General features: G+C 34.3%; 1 protein-coding gene across 1 annotated transcript in view; it reads left to right on the top strand.

The window, feature by feature from the left end:
• Calx (sodium/calcium exchanger 3) overlaps window positions 1–19,580 on the top strand; it is a 284,907-nt gene extending 265,327 nt beyond the window's left edge. The window contains exons 6-8 of the mRNA XM_072532931.1: window positions 10,366–10,524; window positions 12,932–13,103; window positions 19,292–19,580. Of these exons, the coding sequence (XP_072389032.1) occupies window positions 10,366–10,524; window positions 12,932–13,103; window positions 19,292–19,496 (536 nt within the window). The 3' untranslated portion in view covers window positions 19,497–19,580. The remainder of the gene's footprint in view (window positions 1–10,365; window positions 10,525–12,931; window positions 13,104–19,291) is intronic.
• The last annotated feature ends 1,347 nt before the right edge of the window (window positions 19,581–20,927 follow it).

Here is a 20,927-nt window from a genome sequence, read left to right as displayed (position 1 = left end):
GTTTAAAATATAGAGCTCAATCTAATGATACAGATGGTTTACTCATAACAGATTTACAACAAAAAATGAATCGATGGACAGAATACATATCACAACGTTTTGATGACAAAGATAGACAAGAAATCTCAAACGAATATACAGATGATACAGGGCCTGATATAATCAGAGAAGAAATAGATTATGCAATCAAACAAGCGAAAAGTGGTAAGGCCCCCGGTCCTGATGAAATTCCCGTAGAACTGCTCAAACTTATGGACGATGACTCTATTAAAATACTCCTAGATCTATTTAACACAATATATAGAACTGGAATAATACCTAGGGAATGGCTCCGTTCGACCTTTATACTACTGCCCAAAAAGGCAAATACAAGGGAATGCAGCGAATATCGTACGATAGCTTTGATGAGTCATGCTCTAAAACTGTTCCTGAAAATAATCCATAATAGGATCTATAGGAAATTAGACGTAGACATCAGTAACACTCAGATGGGATTCAGAAAAGGGCTGGGTACAAGGGAGGCTCTGTTTGCAATGAACGTTCTCTCACAGAGATGCTTAGACATGAACCAAGAAATTTACACCTGCTTTATTGATTTCGAAAAGGCCTTTGACAAAGTACAACATGAACCACTAAGACAAATTCTAATAAAGAAAAATATAGACAGCCGAGATATTCGAATTATATGCAACCTATATTGGAATCAAACAGCAAATGTGAAGGTTGAGGGTAGGCTAACAGAAGAAATTCAAATCCGTCGAGTAGTCCGGCAGGGATGCATCTTGTCGCCACTTTTATTTAATCTGTATAGTGAAGCTATTTGTGAACAAGCACTCGAGGAAGAAGATCTTGGTCTGATAATAAATGGTGAGACGATCAATAATATAAGGTATGCTGACGATACGGTTCTCCTAACGGGAACGCTAGTAGAACTACAACATCTCGTTCAAAGTCTCAATATATACTGTAACAGTTACGGCTTGAAAATTAATTTGAAAAAAAATAAATTTATGGTAATCACGAAATCAAAGAACATCAGAGCTAATCTTGTAATAGACAATACAACGATTGAGCGTGTGTCCTGTTATAAATATCTAGGTGCTTGGATCACAGACGATACTGATCAAACAAAAAAGATTAGATGTAGAATAGAAATCGCTAGATCAGTCTTTAATAGAATGCGCAAACTCTTAATCGTGATATCAATATAAAGTTACTAATACGAATGCTGCGGTGTTATGTCTTTTCTACCCTGTTGTATGGAGTAGAGGCTTGGACACTAAAACAGTTGACCACAAAAAACATCGAAGCTTTCGAGATGTGGTGCTATAGGCGCATTCTCAGAATATCATGGATGGACCGCGTCACTAACACGCAAGTACTCCAAACTTTAGACAAAAGATGCGAAATTCTAAATGAGATAAAAACTAGAAAGATGGAATACTTGGGGCACATTGTGAGAGGTGAAAAGTACGAACTTTTAAGAAATATCATGCAGGGCAAAATTAAGGGCAAAAGAAGTGTGGGAAGAAGAAAAATATCGTGGCTTCGTAATCTACGTGAATGGTTCGGGTGTAGTTCGATTGAACTTTTTTAACAAAGTCGCAGTAGCCATGATGATTTCCAATCTCCACTAGGAGTGGCACGAGAAGAAGAAGAATCTAATGAGCTTTTCAAAAAACTTTTAAAAGTAAACATTGAAAGCACATATAATATACTGCATCTTCTTGCTTTAGACAGAAAAGAAATTTACGATTGTTTGTTGTCTTTCGTCAGAACAACGAATATACAAATATAACCACCTTTATTAGTACCTGATGTCTTTCCTTAATGTACGTATAGCTATCTGTCCGAGGCCTACCTTTTATCGTTTATAAAAATCCCCTGATCGGCTCCTGGGCGAGAAAAGTGTAATCGCTGTGTAATCCTTGTATCTGTTTTTGGGTTTGGCTGTGTGGGTATTTACCCTAAAGCCAAAAAAAAAGTGTTCTTTTAATAAACCTGGTTAGCCATCCTTTGCTAGCTAAAAATTCTTTACCAGCTTGGAAAGTGAAAGTTGGTGGCTCTGACTGTTTCATTAACTCATAAAACTGAAGAGCTTTTTATTGGATTGAATAACCACTTACAGAGGTTCTTCTTTGAATTTGTTCCTCAATCCAAATTGCGATGGCTCTTTTTATTCTTTCTAATAATACATCCCTTAAGTAAGATGAAAGTTTGGTGCTTAATTTTGTACCAGAAATTATAGATTTTCTTATCTTCCTAAGCGATCTAAAATTGCAATTTTCGTTTCCAACGAAAGTGTTTGTCTTTGATGTTTTTTTCTTCATTGGGACAAATAAAATCTTAAAAAAAGAAATAAAAAAAATAGACTTACGATATTGAGATGGCAAAAAACTCTTCTAATGAAAAATAAAACTTTATGACACTCACTTGAAACGTTTCAATCCAAAAACCGTGCTGTTTATTATACTGCAAATTGGAATCAGCAAAATTTTAAACAATTTATTATAAAACGAATATAATATGGATATCATGTAACAAGGGAATCCTCGAATTGCACACGCTCACTTTACTAACATCGCGATGTGCATAGAATATTTTTAATTATAATAGTTAATAATAGAAATTTTTTGATGAATTTTTGGATGAAATACAAACCGCATAACTTTAAAATCACATAAAAATAATCCGCATAAAAAGAGACCTTACTGTGCATTAGTTTTTGATATACATTTCCAAATTTTATTATTGGTAATAACTGATTTTAAATTATTGACGTAAATTTCACTGTAACTTCTTGGAAGCCAAAACTGTAAATATTAATATATTTATTTTACAATTGTTGTTTGGCCTTAATCAAATACTTAAATAAAATCAATATCAGACACAAAAATATTATTCTACTGGATTGTTTGTTGGATAAAAATACCAACTTTTATAAAAGTAACAAACAGTAACACATACTATAACACTCATATTATAAATCTTAATATTGTATATGAGCCATAAATGTTTAAAAGCTTTAGAGGTATAAACCCCATTTTATGGCCCATTCAAATCCTATACGGCGCAATTTTAAAAATATTGCGTTATCATTTTCCATTTTAAAATGTTTATCGCGTTCCCGGAATAATACAATTTATAAATGGATATTTTTTAATTAAGTGTTATCTTATATTTCACTGCAAAATATAAACACCAAAATAAACAAAAACTTAGTTTAAGAAATTCTAAGAAGTTTTAGAAATTTGATCTAAAACTGGTATGTGATTTGGCGTAAAATATTGATCCGCCCATAAATAACAGCTTCCAAATAATCTCCTATTATAACATGATTCATTATCAACATATGATTATCAATACTTTATCGACAACCAGTTTTGTCCTCGTATAATACCAAAATATAGTTTACAAGTAAAACAAGAAAAAGCAGTTGATATTAAGGTCGTGGCATATTATCATGCACGTCGCGTTTCCAGCACGTAGTGTTTAGTTTTCGAAAAATATAATTTAAATGGTTTTAAATATGAACAACTCACACTGTCCGGAACGTAGCGTTTCAGACACCTAACGTTTCCGTTCAGTATATTCGAAAACAATATTTTACTGATGCCGACGGCTACGTAACGAGTCGTACCGGTTGGTACGGATAATGTGAATTAGATGTCCGTCGCTTTCCCCTCGTTGTTTATTTAGGTATTGGATTGATTTTGATACAGAGTGTTTGAAAAAATAATTTTCGAGGCTATCTTGTCATTTATGCATTGTATTTTCATTACTGTGTTACAATTAAACACAAAAGTGATAAACAATTAGGACTTTTGCACGGATGTGATACCTCTTCGTTTTTAAGAATACTCTTTGGTTTGATATGTATGGCTTCGTTAAATGTAGTATTTTGTTTTTGAACTAAAGGTGTAATTAAATTTAAAATATATTCAAACTGAATCCTATTCATTCTAAAATGTCCATAATATTTTTCATCGTCATCGATTAATTCTTTATATAAAGTCCAGTATTCACCTTCCTTTTTCCTTTCTTTTAGCATTGGATGTACTTCAAACCTTCTTTTTACTACAGTTTTTCTTTCTTCGTCGTTAAGTAGAAGAGCAATTTCACATAATTTTTGTCGAGAAAAGAGAGATCATATCTTCGAAACGCTACGTGCCGCAAACTATAGGTGCATAATAATATGCCGCGACCTTTAGAAAAACATTATGATTTAAACTGGAAGAGTATTAAAGAATTATGCTATTTTAAACCCGTTTTAAAACGAGACAACTTTGGAAAAAATCCACCTGTAGACAAGTTCATAAATAATTAGTTTACTTTCAACGACAAGATTATTTTAACACTTTTTGGACTTCACCACTAGTACCTTGCGGCTAATTTGTGCTTTACTTCACAAAAATCTAATATCTTTGCATAATATTCCACTAAACAACAAACTTTTTGATTTCAAATGTTATTATCTTTAGTTTTATACTTTTTAATACCTTTAAAGCCCAATGTTAATCACGCTAATATTGTAGAATCTTGAAGTACAAGCAAGTTTAATATAAAAAGTCTCCACCTCCGAAAAACAATTATTTATAGACTACAATTTTGATGTTTACCTTTCAAAGTTTATACTACATAGACAGGATATAATTAGAGATATAGATACTGCATTTTCAGAGTAATGTATTAAAAATAAAATTAAACAATAAGATATGCACTGTAAGTTTGATGTAGTTTCGGTTAGAAGAATAAATAGAGAGGTAGAAAAACATATCGAAGATAAAACAGTAATAGACAACGTTCTAACAAAATCATGTATTGTAAATTTTAAACCAAAAACTCTTCCTAAATATATCATAATTAATAAAGTATTTAAAGAAGTCGAACCCTATGTTCAAAAAGTTTTATAATATTTCTCTTTCCTTCATTTTGCACATCTTGGATCTCAATGCAAAGCACGTCCCAGATGCAATAAATGTCATGATTTTCATAACACAAAAGATTTTACAGTAAATGAATATACACCAACTGGTTTTGGCTGTCAATGCAAACATTTTACAGCACACCTAAGTGTATGCCCTGAGTTCTCTAGGCGGAAACAAATTAAGAATACTATGTAATCATTAATACTAAATTTCTTTGATGCCTGTAAACAAATTTGAAAGTCTCCCATGCCAATAATGCTACCAGAAATAGTAGTTCTTCCTTGCCAGCTAACTCTAATAACAATGATCAGTCCTATCAAGTCAACTCCAAATCAATTAGCTTCGACAGCAGAAAAGTTCTCACAAATGTTTTATATCAGCATTAGTCCAGAAAAATCAAATTTAAAGCGACAACAACCAAATTTTTCAGATCTTTTGGAATCAGCTAGAAAAGAAATAATTTCCCCAATAAATATCCCTAGAAGAAAGGTGGTATTTATAATACCCCTAAATATATAGAAAATATAAATACAACAAATTTGCAAACACAAGAAGTATCATCGTAATTAAATAATGTATTTTTAGAATTGGCTTTTAATATAATTAGTTTGTCAAAACTTACTAAAAATTTAAACACCTCAAAAACAGAGATTATACAACAAATTAATAAATACTTAAGCACGGCATCGATGTCGCAAGAAGACTTACTTGTTCAAAAATCACCCTCTTAGACATAACTACCCCTATAAACTTTTAACAATAGAACTGCCGCTCAGCAGTTTCTAATAAATAAACTTTAGAAGCCTTACACCAACTTAGCCAACTTATTCAAAAAAATGTATATGTGGCCATGTTATCAGAAACATGGTTTAAACCAGGAAAATGTTATAACTTCTCTGATTATAAATGCTTTAGATCTGATCGCGCAGATGTGTATGGAGGTACAGCAATTTTAATTAAATACAAAATAATTACAGAGGAAATAAATTTCTTAAATAATTATAATTTTACTTATACGTTCATATATCTGTTAAACTTTCTTGTATCAATAAAACCTATACATATAATATCCATATACAAAGAACCAGGTATTCGAGTAACGGTTGATGAATGAGTCCATTTTTTTCAACACATTTCTTCTCCATTCATCATTGGAGGGGACTTCAACGTTCACAACATGACATGGGGGGTGAGAAACTAATTATACCGACGGTAAAGTTTTATTAGAGGCGATAGAACAATGTAATCTATTATACTTAAATGATGGTTCCAAAACGCTTGCACTAAGTTCCAGTCCATCAGCAATCGAGATAATAATATGTACCTAGGACATTGTATCTGAATTAACATGGTATGTTAATCAAGATCCACGTGGTTCTAATCATCTACCGTTGACCATTACCTTGGAAGACTGCAAACGAGCAATACAACCTGGTGACGGTCATAGAAGATGGAATCTACATAAAGCAAATTGGAATTTGTATTTATCCAACTTTTCTTCAGAAAAACAACCTCAAACTTATGGGGAATTAGTTAACGAAATAGACCAATGCACAACCATTGCTATTCCAAAAGTATCCAACAATAAAAAGTATCCTACATACAATATGGTGGGATAATAACTGCGAATCAGCTGCAAATAACCGCAAAACAGCATATAGACGTTAAAAAACAAATCCAAATATCCATAATCTAATTGAATACAAAAAATTGGACATCTTAGCAAAAAAAATCTGCTCCAGCTGATTCTCCAAGGGAAAGTAAATGGTAAGAGATGACCGGGAAGAAGACGCATTTCCTGGCTTCAAAATTTACGAAAGTGGTATAACACGACTACCACTGAACTGTTCTGCGCTGCAATAAATAAAGTAAAGATAGCCGTGATGATCGCCAACATCCGGAACGGATAGGCACTTTAAGAAGAAGAAGCAAAGAAAATGTTTAAAATCAGAAAAAAAACAAAGTTGGATAAACTACTGCGAAAGCCTTAACTTCCACAGTTCAATCAGTACAAAAACCAAAAACAGTCCAATAAACTTCCGATAAACTCCGAAGCTGCATAGATAGAAGATTGTTACTTTAAAATTTCACCTCCTTGATGAAAAAAAAAACAAAAAAATAATAATATTTAGATTTAAGAGAAAAATGTTTAAAATGTAAGAGCGAAATCTAAATGAAATTCTCAGTGGTTGACTATATGTATACCATAGTATAAAAAATTTACAATGAAATAAAAACTTATTTTTGTAAAATTGTGTAAAAAATTTTATACCAATTTTAAACAAATTGAAAACGCTGTACAATATGGAAGGAAATCATATTTACAAGCAATTGTTCTCCGAGTGCAAAAAGCTTGATTGAATAGAAAAGAAAGCTAAGAAGAAAAGGGCAAAACACACACGCACCCATTGACAAAGAAAACCTAAACATAATTACCAATAGACTTAAAAATCTCTTAAAAAAAGAAAAAAATAAGGGAATCCAAACTTATCGAGAAAATCTGACGCCGTTCAAAGATACAAACTATTCTTTATGGAAAGCGACTTTAAAATTAAAAGGGCCACAAGACGCCATACCTCCTTTAAAAAATGCCAAAGGTAAATAGACAAGAACAGATACAGAGAAATCCTGAGATATTCGCAGAACATCGTTCGAAAGTACAGTCTGAAACATAGATATCTCTTTGTGCGCGCTGTCATATTCAAATTAACTAGTATAGACCTGTCAAGTAATCCTTAAACAATTAATTATTAATGCCTTATTATTATATATTGTGTTAAGTACAGAGGCGAAAGTGTTTCTTGTAGAGCATTATTTTCGCTCATACGGAATCGGCCGACGTAATAGTGCAAGTCTACAATACGTGTGTGATCAATTCACACAACGGTTTAATAAACGTTCTCCAAGTAATGCTGTAATATTGAAGGTTGTTGAAAAGTTTAGAAATACGGCTAATGTACTGTGACAACGAAAAGGAAACTCAGGGCGTCCCAGGACAGTTAACAACAACGATAACCATGAACGTGTTTTTGAGCGAATCTTGGGAAATCCGAAATCCAGCCAGACAAGAACAGCGTTGCATCTTGGCTTAAAACGAACTTCCTTGCAAAGAATCCTGAAGGAGATGGGTGCATTTTCTTATGTGATTCAGGTACATCAACAATTACATCCCAGGGATTATCACAGTAGAGTGGAATATTGTTACCGTATGAAACTCCTGAATTTTTGAAAAATGTATGGTTTTCAGACGAAGAACATTTTCATTTGTCAGGCCATGTAAATCGTCGCACAAATCTATTTCTCGCCAGGCGAGATGAAGTTCAAGAAGTTCCTTTATATTACACAAAAGGGAGTGTCTGGTGTGTAGTTTCGGGACACGGAATCATTGGTTGCATACATTTGGGGCATGGCTAAAACTGCTGTTTTTAAACGGGCACCACAAACCATCAATGAGTTAAAGGATGCCGTTAGTGCCTTCTTCGCAGACTTGAGACAACCTTTATTCCAGAACATTACGAGAAATCTGGAATATCGGTATAAGTCTGTCTTGAGGAGGAGCTCATTTATAACATGTTATAAAGTGTCAATAATATGTATTTTTTAAAACGATAAAATAATTACAAATTCAGTACTATTTATTTTGGGCTATACTGTATTTAGTCCATTTTCCAGATAAGTGCCTGTAGAATAAGAAGAACCACTTTATTCTTTTCTTGACGCTCCATATCAAATGGAACAACCAATCTAACAATTTAACAATAAAGAAGTAAAACAGATAATAAAAAATGAGATAAAACCCAAAGGCGCCGGGATACTATCTCATTACAGGTAAGGTCCTTCAAGAATTAACCCATGATTGCTACCGAATAATTACTATGATCTTCAATGCTATGATAAGTCAGCACTACTTCCCTTTGCAATAGAAAGTGGCACAGATTATACTTATTCAAAAACTTGGTAAAGATCCAAAAGATGTCAACTTATACCGACCGATTAGTTTACTCCCAGTCATTTCTAAGGTTTTTAAAAAATTTCTTTTAAAAATGCAATACTGTACTGCCTCTCAAGCTTTTGACAAGGTGTGACACACAGAACTTTTGTACAAGTTAAAGAAAAACCTGCCTTACACTTACTTCAAACTGCTAAAATCATACCTTACAAAAAGAAGCCTATACAAAACTCTACCCCATCATATCTGGTGGATCTCAGGGTAGTGTGCTTGGACCGATGTTGTACCTGATATATGCGGTTGACTTACTAACAAACAATAACCTTACGCTTGCAACATTTGCAGATGATACTGCTTTCCTAACATCTAATAGTAATATGAGACGTAAAATATCTAGGCATTTATCTGGACAAACGATTAACATGAACCAAACATATATGGACGAAAAGACTACAACTAGGAGTTTTATACAGAAAACTTAACTGGATGCTGGGTAAAAACTCACACCTATCGATCGACAACAAGGTGCTGATATACAAAGTTATAATAAAACTTATTTGGTCATATGGTTCGCAGCTCTGAGGATCAGCTAGCAAAGCTAATGTCATGAAAATACAAAGATTTCAATCTAAAACTCTAAGAGCAATCGCTACTGCCCCTTGGTATATCTAGAATGACACTTTACACAGAGATCTGCAGGCACTAACGGCCTCTGAAGAGTGCAAAAGAATTTCTGAACAATATCAAAACAGGTTGTGCGTGCATCCCAACACCCTGGCATACAATCTTCTCCACAACCAACAAGCGAAGAGATTGAAGCCATGTGCCTACGCTGTCAACAGCGCCAAGCCATTATGGTCTGTGCCGCTTTTAGTATTCGTGCTCGCGTATCTGTGTATGTGTGCATCTCACCGGTAAACAAGCCAATATTTGTGTTATGATGCTTTGGTCACTGGACCTTACACCTCTCTGACATTCTAAAGACAAACAATTTTACTTATTGTTTTTATTGTGAAACAGATTATAAAAAATCTTAGATGTTAATAAAAAAAAACAACAAAAGTTATACTTATAAATAGTCTACCTAATTGGCTGGGTCAAATTTAATTACGCAATGTTTTTGGTTAATACGATGCTATTTTCAAGTTTCTATTTTAATAATTAAATCATATGGTTATATCATTATGGTTAAATAATTTACCCTGAATATTCAAAAAACGTGTGTGGGATATTCCACAAAAGATCCAGTAGGTTTATTTCAGCTATTAATAAAGAGTTGTACGAACTTTTACGTTGTATATTTTCGAGAATTATTGTATCCAAATTTTCGCAAGCTCAATAAATCGACTGTATGATTTAGTGCTGCAATTTCAAACCCAACACCTCCAAAGGCTGTTGAACTAAATAAATAAATATATTTTTTTAGTATTTAGACATTAATGTTATTTGTCATTTTTCATTTTAACTGTATACTAATTTTTGTTGCAGATATATTTAGAGGTTATTTATGCTTCGTAGTGTCCATTTTCTGTATAGGCCTAGTGACAGCGGTTATAGGAGATGCGGCTTCACATTTTGGAGCTACATTAGGCATTAAAGATGCAGTTACTGCGATAGTATTTGTTGCTTTAGGTACTAGTATTCCAGGTAAGGATATCACTTAATAAAAATGTACTATATAGACATACTTAGTAAAATATTGTTAAAGGTTTTCATGATTATGAAGATGACGTTATAGATAAAACAATATAAAGTAAACCACTGCTTAACTATTTAACATTTATTTTATTGTCTATTTTCCAAAAGTACTAAGTTCTCTGGGTCTCTTGACTTCTTCTCCATTTAGTCATCTAAATTTCGACAGTAAATTTAATGGTCATCACATCCAAGAAATAGATAACACCCTACCAGATCGAAATGATCGGAATTTATTCAACCCAAACAAAAGACCATTTACCATTGAGGAGGTTGGCCAAACCATTAAAAAGCTTAAGAATAATAAATCACTAGGAACTGATCAAATATGAAGTGAGCTCTACTGAGAAGCTTTTACTTTTTGTGTGGCAAAATAAGACCATACTTTGTGAATGGCCTCAACATGTGATAGCCGGTTACATAAAAAAGATGACCAGCTCCAGTGTGCCAGAAACCGAACAGAATGGCGGTAAATGTTAGAACCAAACATGATGATGATCATTGCCATATACTTAGTCTTGTTCTACTTTATCACGGAAATAGCTCATTCTGTTGCTTCTCCTGCAGTGCGTTTAGGTCATACACGTCAGTCGTCTGTTACTGTTGCAGGACCTTCAGGTGAAGAGCCTACCCACTCCACATGTCTTTTTGTTTCAGTTGAGGGAACTTCAAGTGAAACAATTCATTCAGTTCCGGTTATTGCATCAGATGCAACATGTAATACAACTAATTCTGCTCACGAAAGAATAGAACCTGAATTTCTATCGACTCCCATAGGAAAAAAATGTGTTTAAATATTTATTACCCCGGAACAAGTTCAGCCTAGGCTGGTGGAAGAAAATCAGGTAAAACCATGATAGCTACAGACACTCCAAAGAAAAATGCTATAAAAGAAGAAAAAGGAAAAAGCACGAGCATGAAAGACAGAAGAGGAAAGGGTGAAAAATAGAGGAAAAGTAACAAAGAATTTAATAGGCTCTCTCTTAAAATCATCAAGCCCATATGTACAAAAGCTTAAGTAAACAAACAGCAATTTATTGACTCGTCTTCTGTTACAAAAGACGATGAAGTATTATCTCTTGCTTCTAGTGACAGTGAATACGTTTACTGTAGTAAGTCGAAGATTTCTGACAACAGTGGGGAAAATGGTGCAGGTGCATCTTTTGTGGGCGATGGACTTATTATCTATGTGTCGGGGTTGAAGGAAGTGCTTGGAAGACATATGTTTGTGACTTCTGTCATGTATAATTGTTAAAGCTAACTTTGTTATAAGACACATAATATTTTCCTTTGTCAATAAAACCGTTATTTCACCTTTATTACCTTTTTCTTAACATTATCTCAAGGTATAAGACGTTTGTCCCAAGGTACACAAGAATTATGAACCTTGGTCCATGGTGCACATAATTTTTCAAAATTTATAAAAAACAACTTATAGAATTTAATTTGTATAAAACCTTTCTCGAGGTAGGAAGAGGTACTGTCTTTACCATGAATGATTTATAATGGTAATAATCAATAAACTGAATGTTTAAAGGGATAAAACGCAAAAGTGGTCCAAAGTACCACAGTCTCCCCTATCTTCGTCCTGTTTGTATCCATTTTCCGTATTTTTTAAAATAAGTAATACCAAAATAACAAGAACATATAAATTCGGTTTTTGAAAATACCGTTTTCCACTCAAATTTGTCGAAACAATTTAAACAATTGAAACAGTAGTTGTTCTTCTCTCTTACTTTAAATTATTGCCTCGTATGATATGCTGTAGGTTTACCTAAAGGCAAATACAGACAATTCCGTGTTTGTATAATGGACAACATCGCATTGTAGTAAGAACACAATAAAATTGATTCCAGTATAAATGAAATCACAAGTTATATTGGCGTATATGAATGACTATCTTCGTCTGATTCTAATCTGCCCCTGTCATAAAATGTCTCCTCTCCTCGACGACATATTATTTGACAAAATTTTTATATATTTGACAAACATAAGGAAAATTTAAGATTGAGTTTTAGTTTTTCAGTAATGTATTGACGAATATACATGCTTCTTTCAAAAAAATTCATCTAACTTTCCGATTATTTGGAGTGTTAAGTAATTATGAAAAGTTGATTGTTCTATGATAAGACAAGTTTGTGTTTTATCATATAGGAGAAGATATATATAAAAATAGGTTAATTCATGGATATAAATTTGGCAAGCGCTGATATGTAAACAAAATAATTCTTGATAAGAATTTTGTATTTTGTGATAAATAAATCAGTGTATATTTTATTTCTTACTTGATTAGTTACAATTTCCAATAATTTTGGCAACGATTTAAACCTATTTATTGATGACCTTTTTCTGTTTTCAGACACATTTGCCAGTAAAGTGGCTGCCATTCAAGATAAGCACGCAGACGCCAGTGTTGGAAACGTGACAGGCAGTAACGCCGTCAACGTATTTTTGGGCATTGGCGTTGCTTGGTCCATAGCCGCTATTTATCACCACGTCAATGGAAATGTCTTCCACGTAGATCCGGGCAAGTAAGTAGATTTCCTTTTTTTGTAGTTATAAATCTTGGTAACTTATAAAAGTGGAAAAAATATATCAGGATCTTTCAACCGGTATGTTAACTATATTTATTGCAGGAGCACCGTCTAATAAGATTTATACAATGTCATTACTACTTATGGAATACAATTATTTTTGGCATTATTTCAGGATTATAGGCTTATATTTTGTGCAGTAGAAAGTCATATAATTTTAAATAAATGGTTTCAAAAATCGGTAAGATAGTTTCGAAATTATCTTACCGATTTTTCTATCAGATGTCGCTATTGCGTCCATAACAAAGCCATTTTATTGTTGCTTCTTAAAAGACAAAGAAGATTATTTTTCACGTCGAGAACGGCTATGAATAACCGTTCTGATGAGACTTATTAAGTCGAAATACGTATCAACAGATACATAGACGCTTTGTACGTGAAATCAAATCTTTGCTGTCTTTTTCATTTCATTTTAAATGGTTTCAGTTAGCGGAAAAGATATACGTTGTCACCGGGTATAAAAGACAAGGTAACAACGAGAACAACTTAATGAGAAAACAAATTATAGATTTGTCGCCAAGTGCTCGGTCAGAGTGACCAATGAGCACTCTTGGTGCGCATCGCCCCGCCTACCTTACCTATTCCAATTGTATCATTGGTCTTTTGGCTTGGAATCTTGTAAAATATTATGTATAAATATTAGTTGAATTCCAAGCCAAACAATCTCACTACTCAACGATACCTGTCCGACCCTGAGAAAATAGCCGCAACTATTTTCTCACCTGAGCCGGTAGTTGCTGGAACCGTCTATCGAACTCCGATGAGGCCTGGCCGTTAGCAAAAGCGACCAATAACGGAATTATAGTGCCATACACTAGTTCTGAAGTTGGTCGCAATCACAAAAACGGCTTGCAGGAACAATGGTAACTAGAGAACACGGTTTTAGTCTCTGCCGACTCAGACTCGTACACATTCAACACTTATTCACACAAATCACAGTCACACTAACCCAACAATGAAAGGGGTCCTCTTTCTGCTATCGAAGCGTCCTCATCACCGGGACCCCCGACCGACTGCAGCCCCCGTTACTTAACACGGGGTCTGTGGTCGGACGGGGAAAATCTAGGTGATTTGACGGGTCTAAGTAACATCGAAATGGTAGCGTCCATCACTGTTGGGTTTAACACACACACACACACACACACATACACACACACACACACACACACACACACACCACACACACACACACACACACACACACACACACACACACACACACACAAACATTCACACTGGGCAAAATGCGACAAGTCGACTCTCGAAAGCTGAGGGCCTCCATTGACGAGCACGCTTGACCGCAAAATTACAGTTTTTGCATTTTTTTGCATGTATTTACACAAAATACACTGGTTTTGCGGTAGAGTACAAGCTCGAAAATGACACAGGAACAATAGTAACTAGAGACCCGACTCTGTCGCATCTAGCCCAAAAAACACACACGCTCTCTCTGGAAAGAACATCACAATCCAGACAAGCTAACGCCCCAGCGGGTTTTCGGACTGTTTTGCTTTTGCTATATATTCTCAAACACATTCAACGCAAGCCTGAAGAGGATCAATCTATCCTAAACGGGTACAAATTGTTCATTCCTTTTAGTAATAAAGCTACCCTAGCCCTATCCTACAAAATAAACATTGACTAACAAGCCAAAGACAGTTCACCTCGGTCTTTCCTAGAGCCCTAAACTCTAGGAAGGCGATCAACAGGGCTCTGCTCCAACTACTTACCCAGACTCTGAGGCTTGTATCATATTTTCTACAAATCTAAGTTTTATTTCTACAATAAGTCTACATTAGTTTTCATGTAAGAGATTTATGCCAAGTCTTTATCAAGACTTGGTAATAATTCAACACACGTACAGCTCTACATTGGATAAGTGCCTAGGGTGTGTCGTATACTACACACGAATACCCTAGTGGTAGAGCGTACAGCGGAGTAGACAATTTCAGAGGTCTACTCCAGCTAAGACGACAGATTATTTAAGTATATGGATTACGTGGGACAATGACTTATTTAGGTGCTGTCTAAAAAAACTTACAGAACTGAAGATACGAATAGACTATCATATGCTGTCTTAAATACATCTGAGCTACAAGAAGCTTTTCTGGAAGATTTAGGGTTAGCAACTAAGAGAGTCCACACTGAACTTTAGAAATATTCTTTCGATATTATAAAAATGTTGAAACAGATTAATTTTTATTGCAAGGTATTGCAATCTTTTAACGGTATTGACATCTTGTCATTTGTCAACCCCCTCCCTTTCAGTACCTTGAACCATTAATTTTAAATGGGGAATAGACCATGTGTGGCACATTATTAGACAGATATTTTGCTGGAGATTTTAGTCACTCATGATTGTACAACATTAAAATCAACATTGAAAGAAATTTGCAAAAAGTTTAATTATTAGAATTATGTTTGAGCTTTTTTGTAATTTCTGCACATCGCTGTTGGCACTAACTTTGAGACTACCTCGCATCCCGCGATAGTTCTTCAACCCCGCTTGTTCTTCTGATACCTGGAGCAATAGAAAATATTTTAGTTTTTCATGTATTACATTAAGTAGATCAAGAATTGTAATGCAGGCAGAGTGATTACAGTGTGGACGTCTTGATGCCGATTTGTTTGAGTACCTATAACAAAAAGACAAAAACAATGCATGATTTGCTAAATCAATGGCCAAATAGAAAACCTAACATCAAAATAAAACTTCAGCCTTAGATCATTCAAAAGGATCCTACTAAACTAGCCAGCTGTAGGTAACCCATTTTGGAGCCATATTCGGTAAGTACGGTTATGGATTCGTCAGGGCAGCAGGACAGACAAACCGATGAATCCATAACCGTATTTACGAACATTCTCTATCAGTCAAACATTCCGATACCACTTCAGCCCTAGCCCAACATCATATTCAGACAGGCCACAAAATAGATTTCAAAAAAGCAAAAACCATCGCTCTCATCCGCTCCTTAAAATCGACAATCATTCGTGAAGCCATCGAAATCGAAAAACGGCCAAACAGTTTAAACAAGTGAGATGACGCTAAACGACTACTCGTACCATGACGACCGTTAGCAGCCTCGCAGGGTAAGACCGGTCGTCACTCGACACTGAGGAGTAGGCAGATTTAGACCTCAGTGCCGTTTGACGGTTCTTGTATTTTTATACAGAACACGATACTGGTACGTCACGAGTGAAGGGAGTAGGCAGATTGAGACCCCGAACTCGAACGGAACCGTAACCTTCTTGAAAATGGCTCCAAAATGAGTGCCGAAACGTCGAGCATTAAATTCTCAACGCGGTTCTTCCCGGGAACTCAGTAATTTTCATTTATCTGACCGCGGAAATTTATGCGAACATATATATATATATATATATATATATATATATATATATATATATATATATATATATATATATATATAGATCAACAGATCTTAGAGGCCCATGCCTTGGAATTTGTCCACTGTTTTCCTTCATTTTGTTCTGTCCATGCCAGCAAACGTCTCCTCCAAACGTCTTCACAGTCTTTCGCTCCTCCGAATCTTTTCTACACGACCAACCTGCTTCAGTATGTTACGAAAGATTCACCAACACAAGCGATAAACTCTTTTTGGCTTCCTAAGGACTTCCCCCACTAAAACGAAAGATCTACGAAAAATCCTTCTAGAATTTAACGAACTATGGAATTGGTCCAACTGAGGTGGAAGCTGATTTTGCTGCTTTTAGGTTCTTTCTCACTTCGGAATGAATTATTCACCTGCAAAAATTAAGGGAAAGGCCGAAATAATTATTCCGTTGCCTCTACAAAACGGAATTCCTAAACAATATGACGTGTTCTGAGGGACTAGAAACCTCTAATTTATTTAGGGATGACAACTTTAGCATGGTTCTGATTAATATTCGTTCTATAAGATATAAAACAGATGAATTATTTTTGATTTTAGATGAATTAGGATTTCCCCCTATAGTTACGGTTACAGAGCACTGGCTTGAAGTCAACGGGCTTTTTTTGTAGAAAAATATACCACAATTGCTAGGTATGATCGTCCAAGTTTAGCTCATGGGGACACCCTAATTCTTTCTACAAATAATGATTTCTCCCCGGTAACAAAATATAACTTTCTGTTGAATGAAGCCTTTTTTGAGTTTTCATTAGTTTATAACAAGAATCTTAATCTCATTCTTTGTATTTATAGATCACTTGATTCTTCCACGAAACTATTTTTTCAGAACCTGCTAAATTTGTTAGATAACCTGACCAATAAAAGCAGAAAAATTCTATGCAGTAATTTAAATATTAATTACGCTGTTGCTTGTGCTACCCAACTCTCCTTGGTCAATATATTCGAATCGTATGGTTTCACAATAGACCTTAATTCTCCTACAAGAATTAATAAAACAACATTTACCATAATTGATTATATTGTCTCAGATTTCTCACCCCTTGATGTACGCTCTACAATTATTAATGCAGGACTATCTGATCATGAAACAGTACATAACAGGTTTAGCACTCTTAACAAACCCTCCTCAAAAACCTAACGTTTAGGTAGGATTTTTTCCGCTCAGAACTTTCGTAAATTCCAAAATTTATGATTGACTTCTGAGTGGCACTTTCCTTCTGTAGACTCGAACTATAATTTCAGTAATTTTTTAGATAGAATTTTCTTTAATTACAATTAAGTCGAAATATCACAACCCCTGGACTGCCAAAGGTATCCTCAATTTAATCAAGAATATGCGTTTACTATTATACATCAAGAAATTTACTACCAACGTCTTTGTCACTGAATATATCACCAAGTACAGAGAAACCTATCTAAAACTTATCAAAACAGCTAAAAAAATGTACTATCAAAATCGTCTGGGAGGCTCTAAAAATGTTGCAAAATAAACTTGGTCCATAATAAACGATCTTTGAAATAAAACTAACACAACCCAAACATTTTCTCCATCAAACTCTGAAAATCTAAATGAATACTTCGTTAATGTGAGTAAAAATATAACATCAACTATTTTGCCACAACAAGATCCTATTTCCTATCTCTCCAATTCAAAAAAGGTCCTGAATTCATTATTTATCAGTTGATAAATCTAAATCGATCGAAACAATCAATAGTATCAAAAGCAAATCTTCCAATAATACTGTTGGACTATCCATAAAAATTTTCTTAAATATCCCAAAAAATGTGTTGGAAGTTCTGATCTCACTAATTAATGATTCCTTTGAAAAGGTATATCTCCAGAGTGCCTAAAGACAGCCATTATTATTCCTCTTCATAAGGGTGGTGAAAAATCGAATGTCTGCAACTATAGACCTATTGCCTTACTACCGGTACTATCCAGAATGATTGAGAGACTTATAAAAGCCGTCACCTTTTTGAAGCAATACTCTTTCCTCTCGTTGTTTGTGGTAGTTTCAGTTTGATTGAACTTTAAACCACTCATATAATAGAAAATATTCATGTCTCATGTTTTTCTGCGCAACAAACTTATTATTGTAGAAGGAAGGACACTTACCTCAAACGCTTATATCGGTAATATTTCTCGATAACAATAATATAAAATAAAAAGTATACACACTGCAAAAATTATTTAAGGTTACCTTGGAACTGAGAACATGAAGTATGGAGCAGAAAGCGTACACAAAAATCGCGTGATTAAGAGGCAAGTGCTGTTGGGTTGAGAAGTGCGGTTGTGGCGATGATTTGTCGTTGACTCTGAGCTTTAAATCCGCAAGAGCCGAGTCTGTCACGCAACTTTTTCATAAATAAACAGGGCTTCTCATGAAGAATACTATTTCACCATAAAATAAAAACCAGTTATCTTTGTAGCTACTCGTATATAATATATTTATTTTTGAAGTTACAATTTGGAAATCTATTAGCAGCTTGAATATATTGTTGTTTGATCCCTATCATTAGAGTCAGCTTGTTAGTTGAAGTTTCTTGTAGAGCAGTTAATGTTTTGGGACAAATAATTTTAAATATTTTGGCTTGGTCGATTAATATTTTTAATAATTTAAGATATACACAAAAACACGACTCATTTGTACGTGACGTTGTTTCAGAATATTTTTAATATCGTTTTAAAAGTAACTTAATTTGTCTTTGTTTCAGCCTTGCCTTCTCTGTAACAATATTCTGTACAGAAGCAGGTCTAGTAATCATCGTCCTAGTTCTTCGTAGATCAAAATACATTGGAGGCGAGTTGGGAGGGCCGACTTGCATAAAATATTTCACTTCCGCCGTATTTTTCAGCCTCTGGATCTTATATCTCATCATGTCGTCCTTGGAAGTTTACGAAGTCATTCATGGTTTTTAAATACTTTATCTTGGTAGATTTATGTTATGAACTTCTAAAGAAAATCGACAGACTTTAAAAATAGTAAGGGCTAGACTAGTTTTTATTGATCCCATTTTTAATAGAAATATTTGTATTAAATGTAAAATAACGAAAAAAATTGTTTCGGACTGTGTCATTGTCCAGTCAGTAAAGCATATATTTAATACGTTATTATATTACATGCATTGCCAGCTAATTAACCAATTATAAAAAAGTAGATTAATAATTCAATGTAAAAAGAAGTAAAAAATTAAAAAAGCATGACACCCTTATTAATATTTAAGTTAATAAATTTTGTAGTTTTTCAAAAGATGGTAGAGAACTTCAGATGCTTTAAGAGGTACATTTACAATATACGGCTAGATTACATTATTTCTTACATATTGGCATAGGACAAGCATTTGATAAAGTGCAGTTGCTTTGTGCCACACCTTAAAAAATTTTCTTTGCAATTTTTATGAAATAATAAGAAGTCATTGCGAATGGGACCTAGATGAACCCCAATTTGGATTAAGAAATGTGCGGAGTACCCATGAGGCATTTTTGTGGCTTAAATGTACTTTGCCAAAATTGCCACGACTGACGTAAAGATATTTATCAATTACGAAAAGGCTTTCGATAGGGTACAGTATGTAATGCTTTTGAAAATACTAAGAACCAAAGGCATTGATAGTAGAGATCTACGGATAATAGAAAACTTAGCAGTCGTTCCATTTGATAACAGATCGACCGGCAAAGGCGTCAGACAAGGATAAATTCTGTCCACTCTATTAAATATCCATTCGGATATCATTTTCAAAGGGGCTTTGTGAGATAAATACCTTGGACTAAAAATCAATGGTAAATTGATTAATATACTTAGATACGCTGACGAAACTGCTATGTTGCGATAGTCTCCAGGGCCTTTAAGAGTTGTTGGATTGCCTAAACACGACAGGAAATAAAATGGATCTAAAAATTATTTTTTCCAAAACAAAATATTTGATATCAGTCGCCGACAATGCTTCCATACATATAGATCAACAAAACATTTTGTTTTGTTTGCACCCTCCGCTCGTGATCTGGTTTAATGTCTAACAGTTATACTCAATCTCTGAGCTCCCGAAAACTGGGAGCTATTTTTTCTTTTATTTTTCCATTGCCCATTTGTTGTGTTTTAGTTTATAACAGTATGCACCGAACACCTTATACGTGATGACTCGAATATGTGCAGTTGATATTTATATCGCCTTCTGTTCTATCCGACTCCTTATACTCACGAAAAGAAACTAGTCCCTAAAATGTGTGGTGTATATATAAGACTCTCAACATACGTCGGTAGCACCACAATTCAAATGCCTACAATCGTTTTATGGCATCTCCTGTAAGGCTCCAGTTTTCTACTTCGTAGAGGAGGACACTAAAGAGGTA

Source organism: Diabrotica undecimpunctata, chromosome 5 (assembly GCF_040954645.1).
Source record: "Diabrotica undecimpunctata isolate CICGRU chromosome 5, icDiaUnde3, whole genome shotgun sequence".
Lineage (NCBI taxonomy): Eukaryota > Metazoa > Arthropoda > Insecta > Coleoptera > Chrysomelidae > Diabrotica > Diabrotica undecimpunctata.
This window is presented reverse-complemented; position numbering and strand designations above follow the sequence as displayed.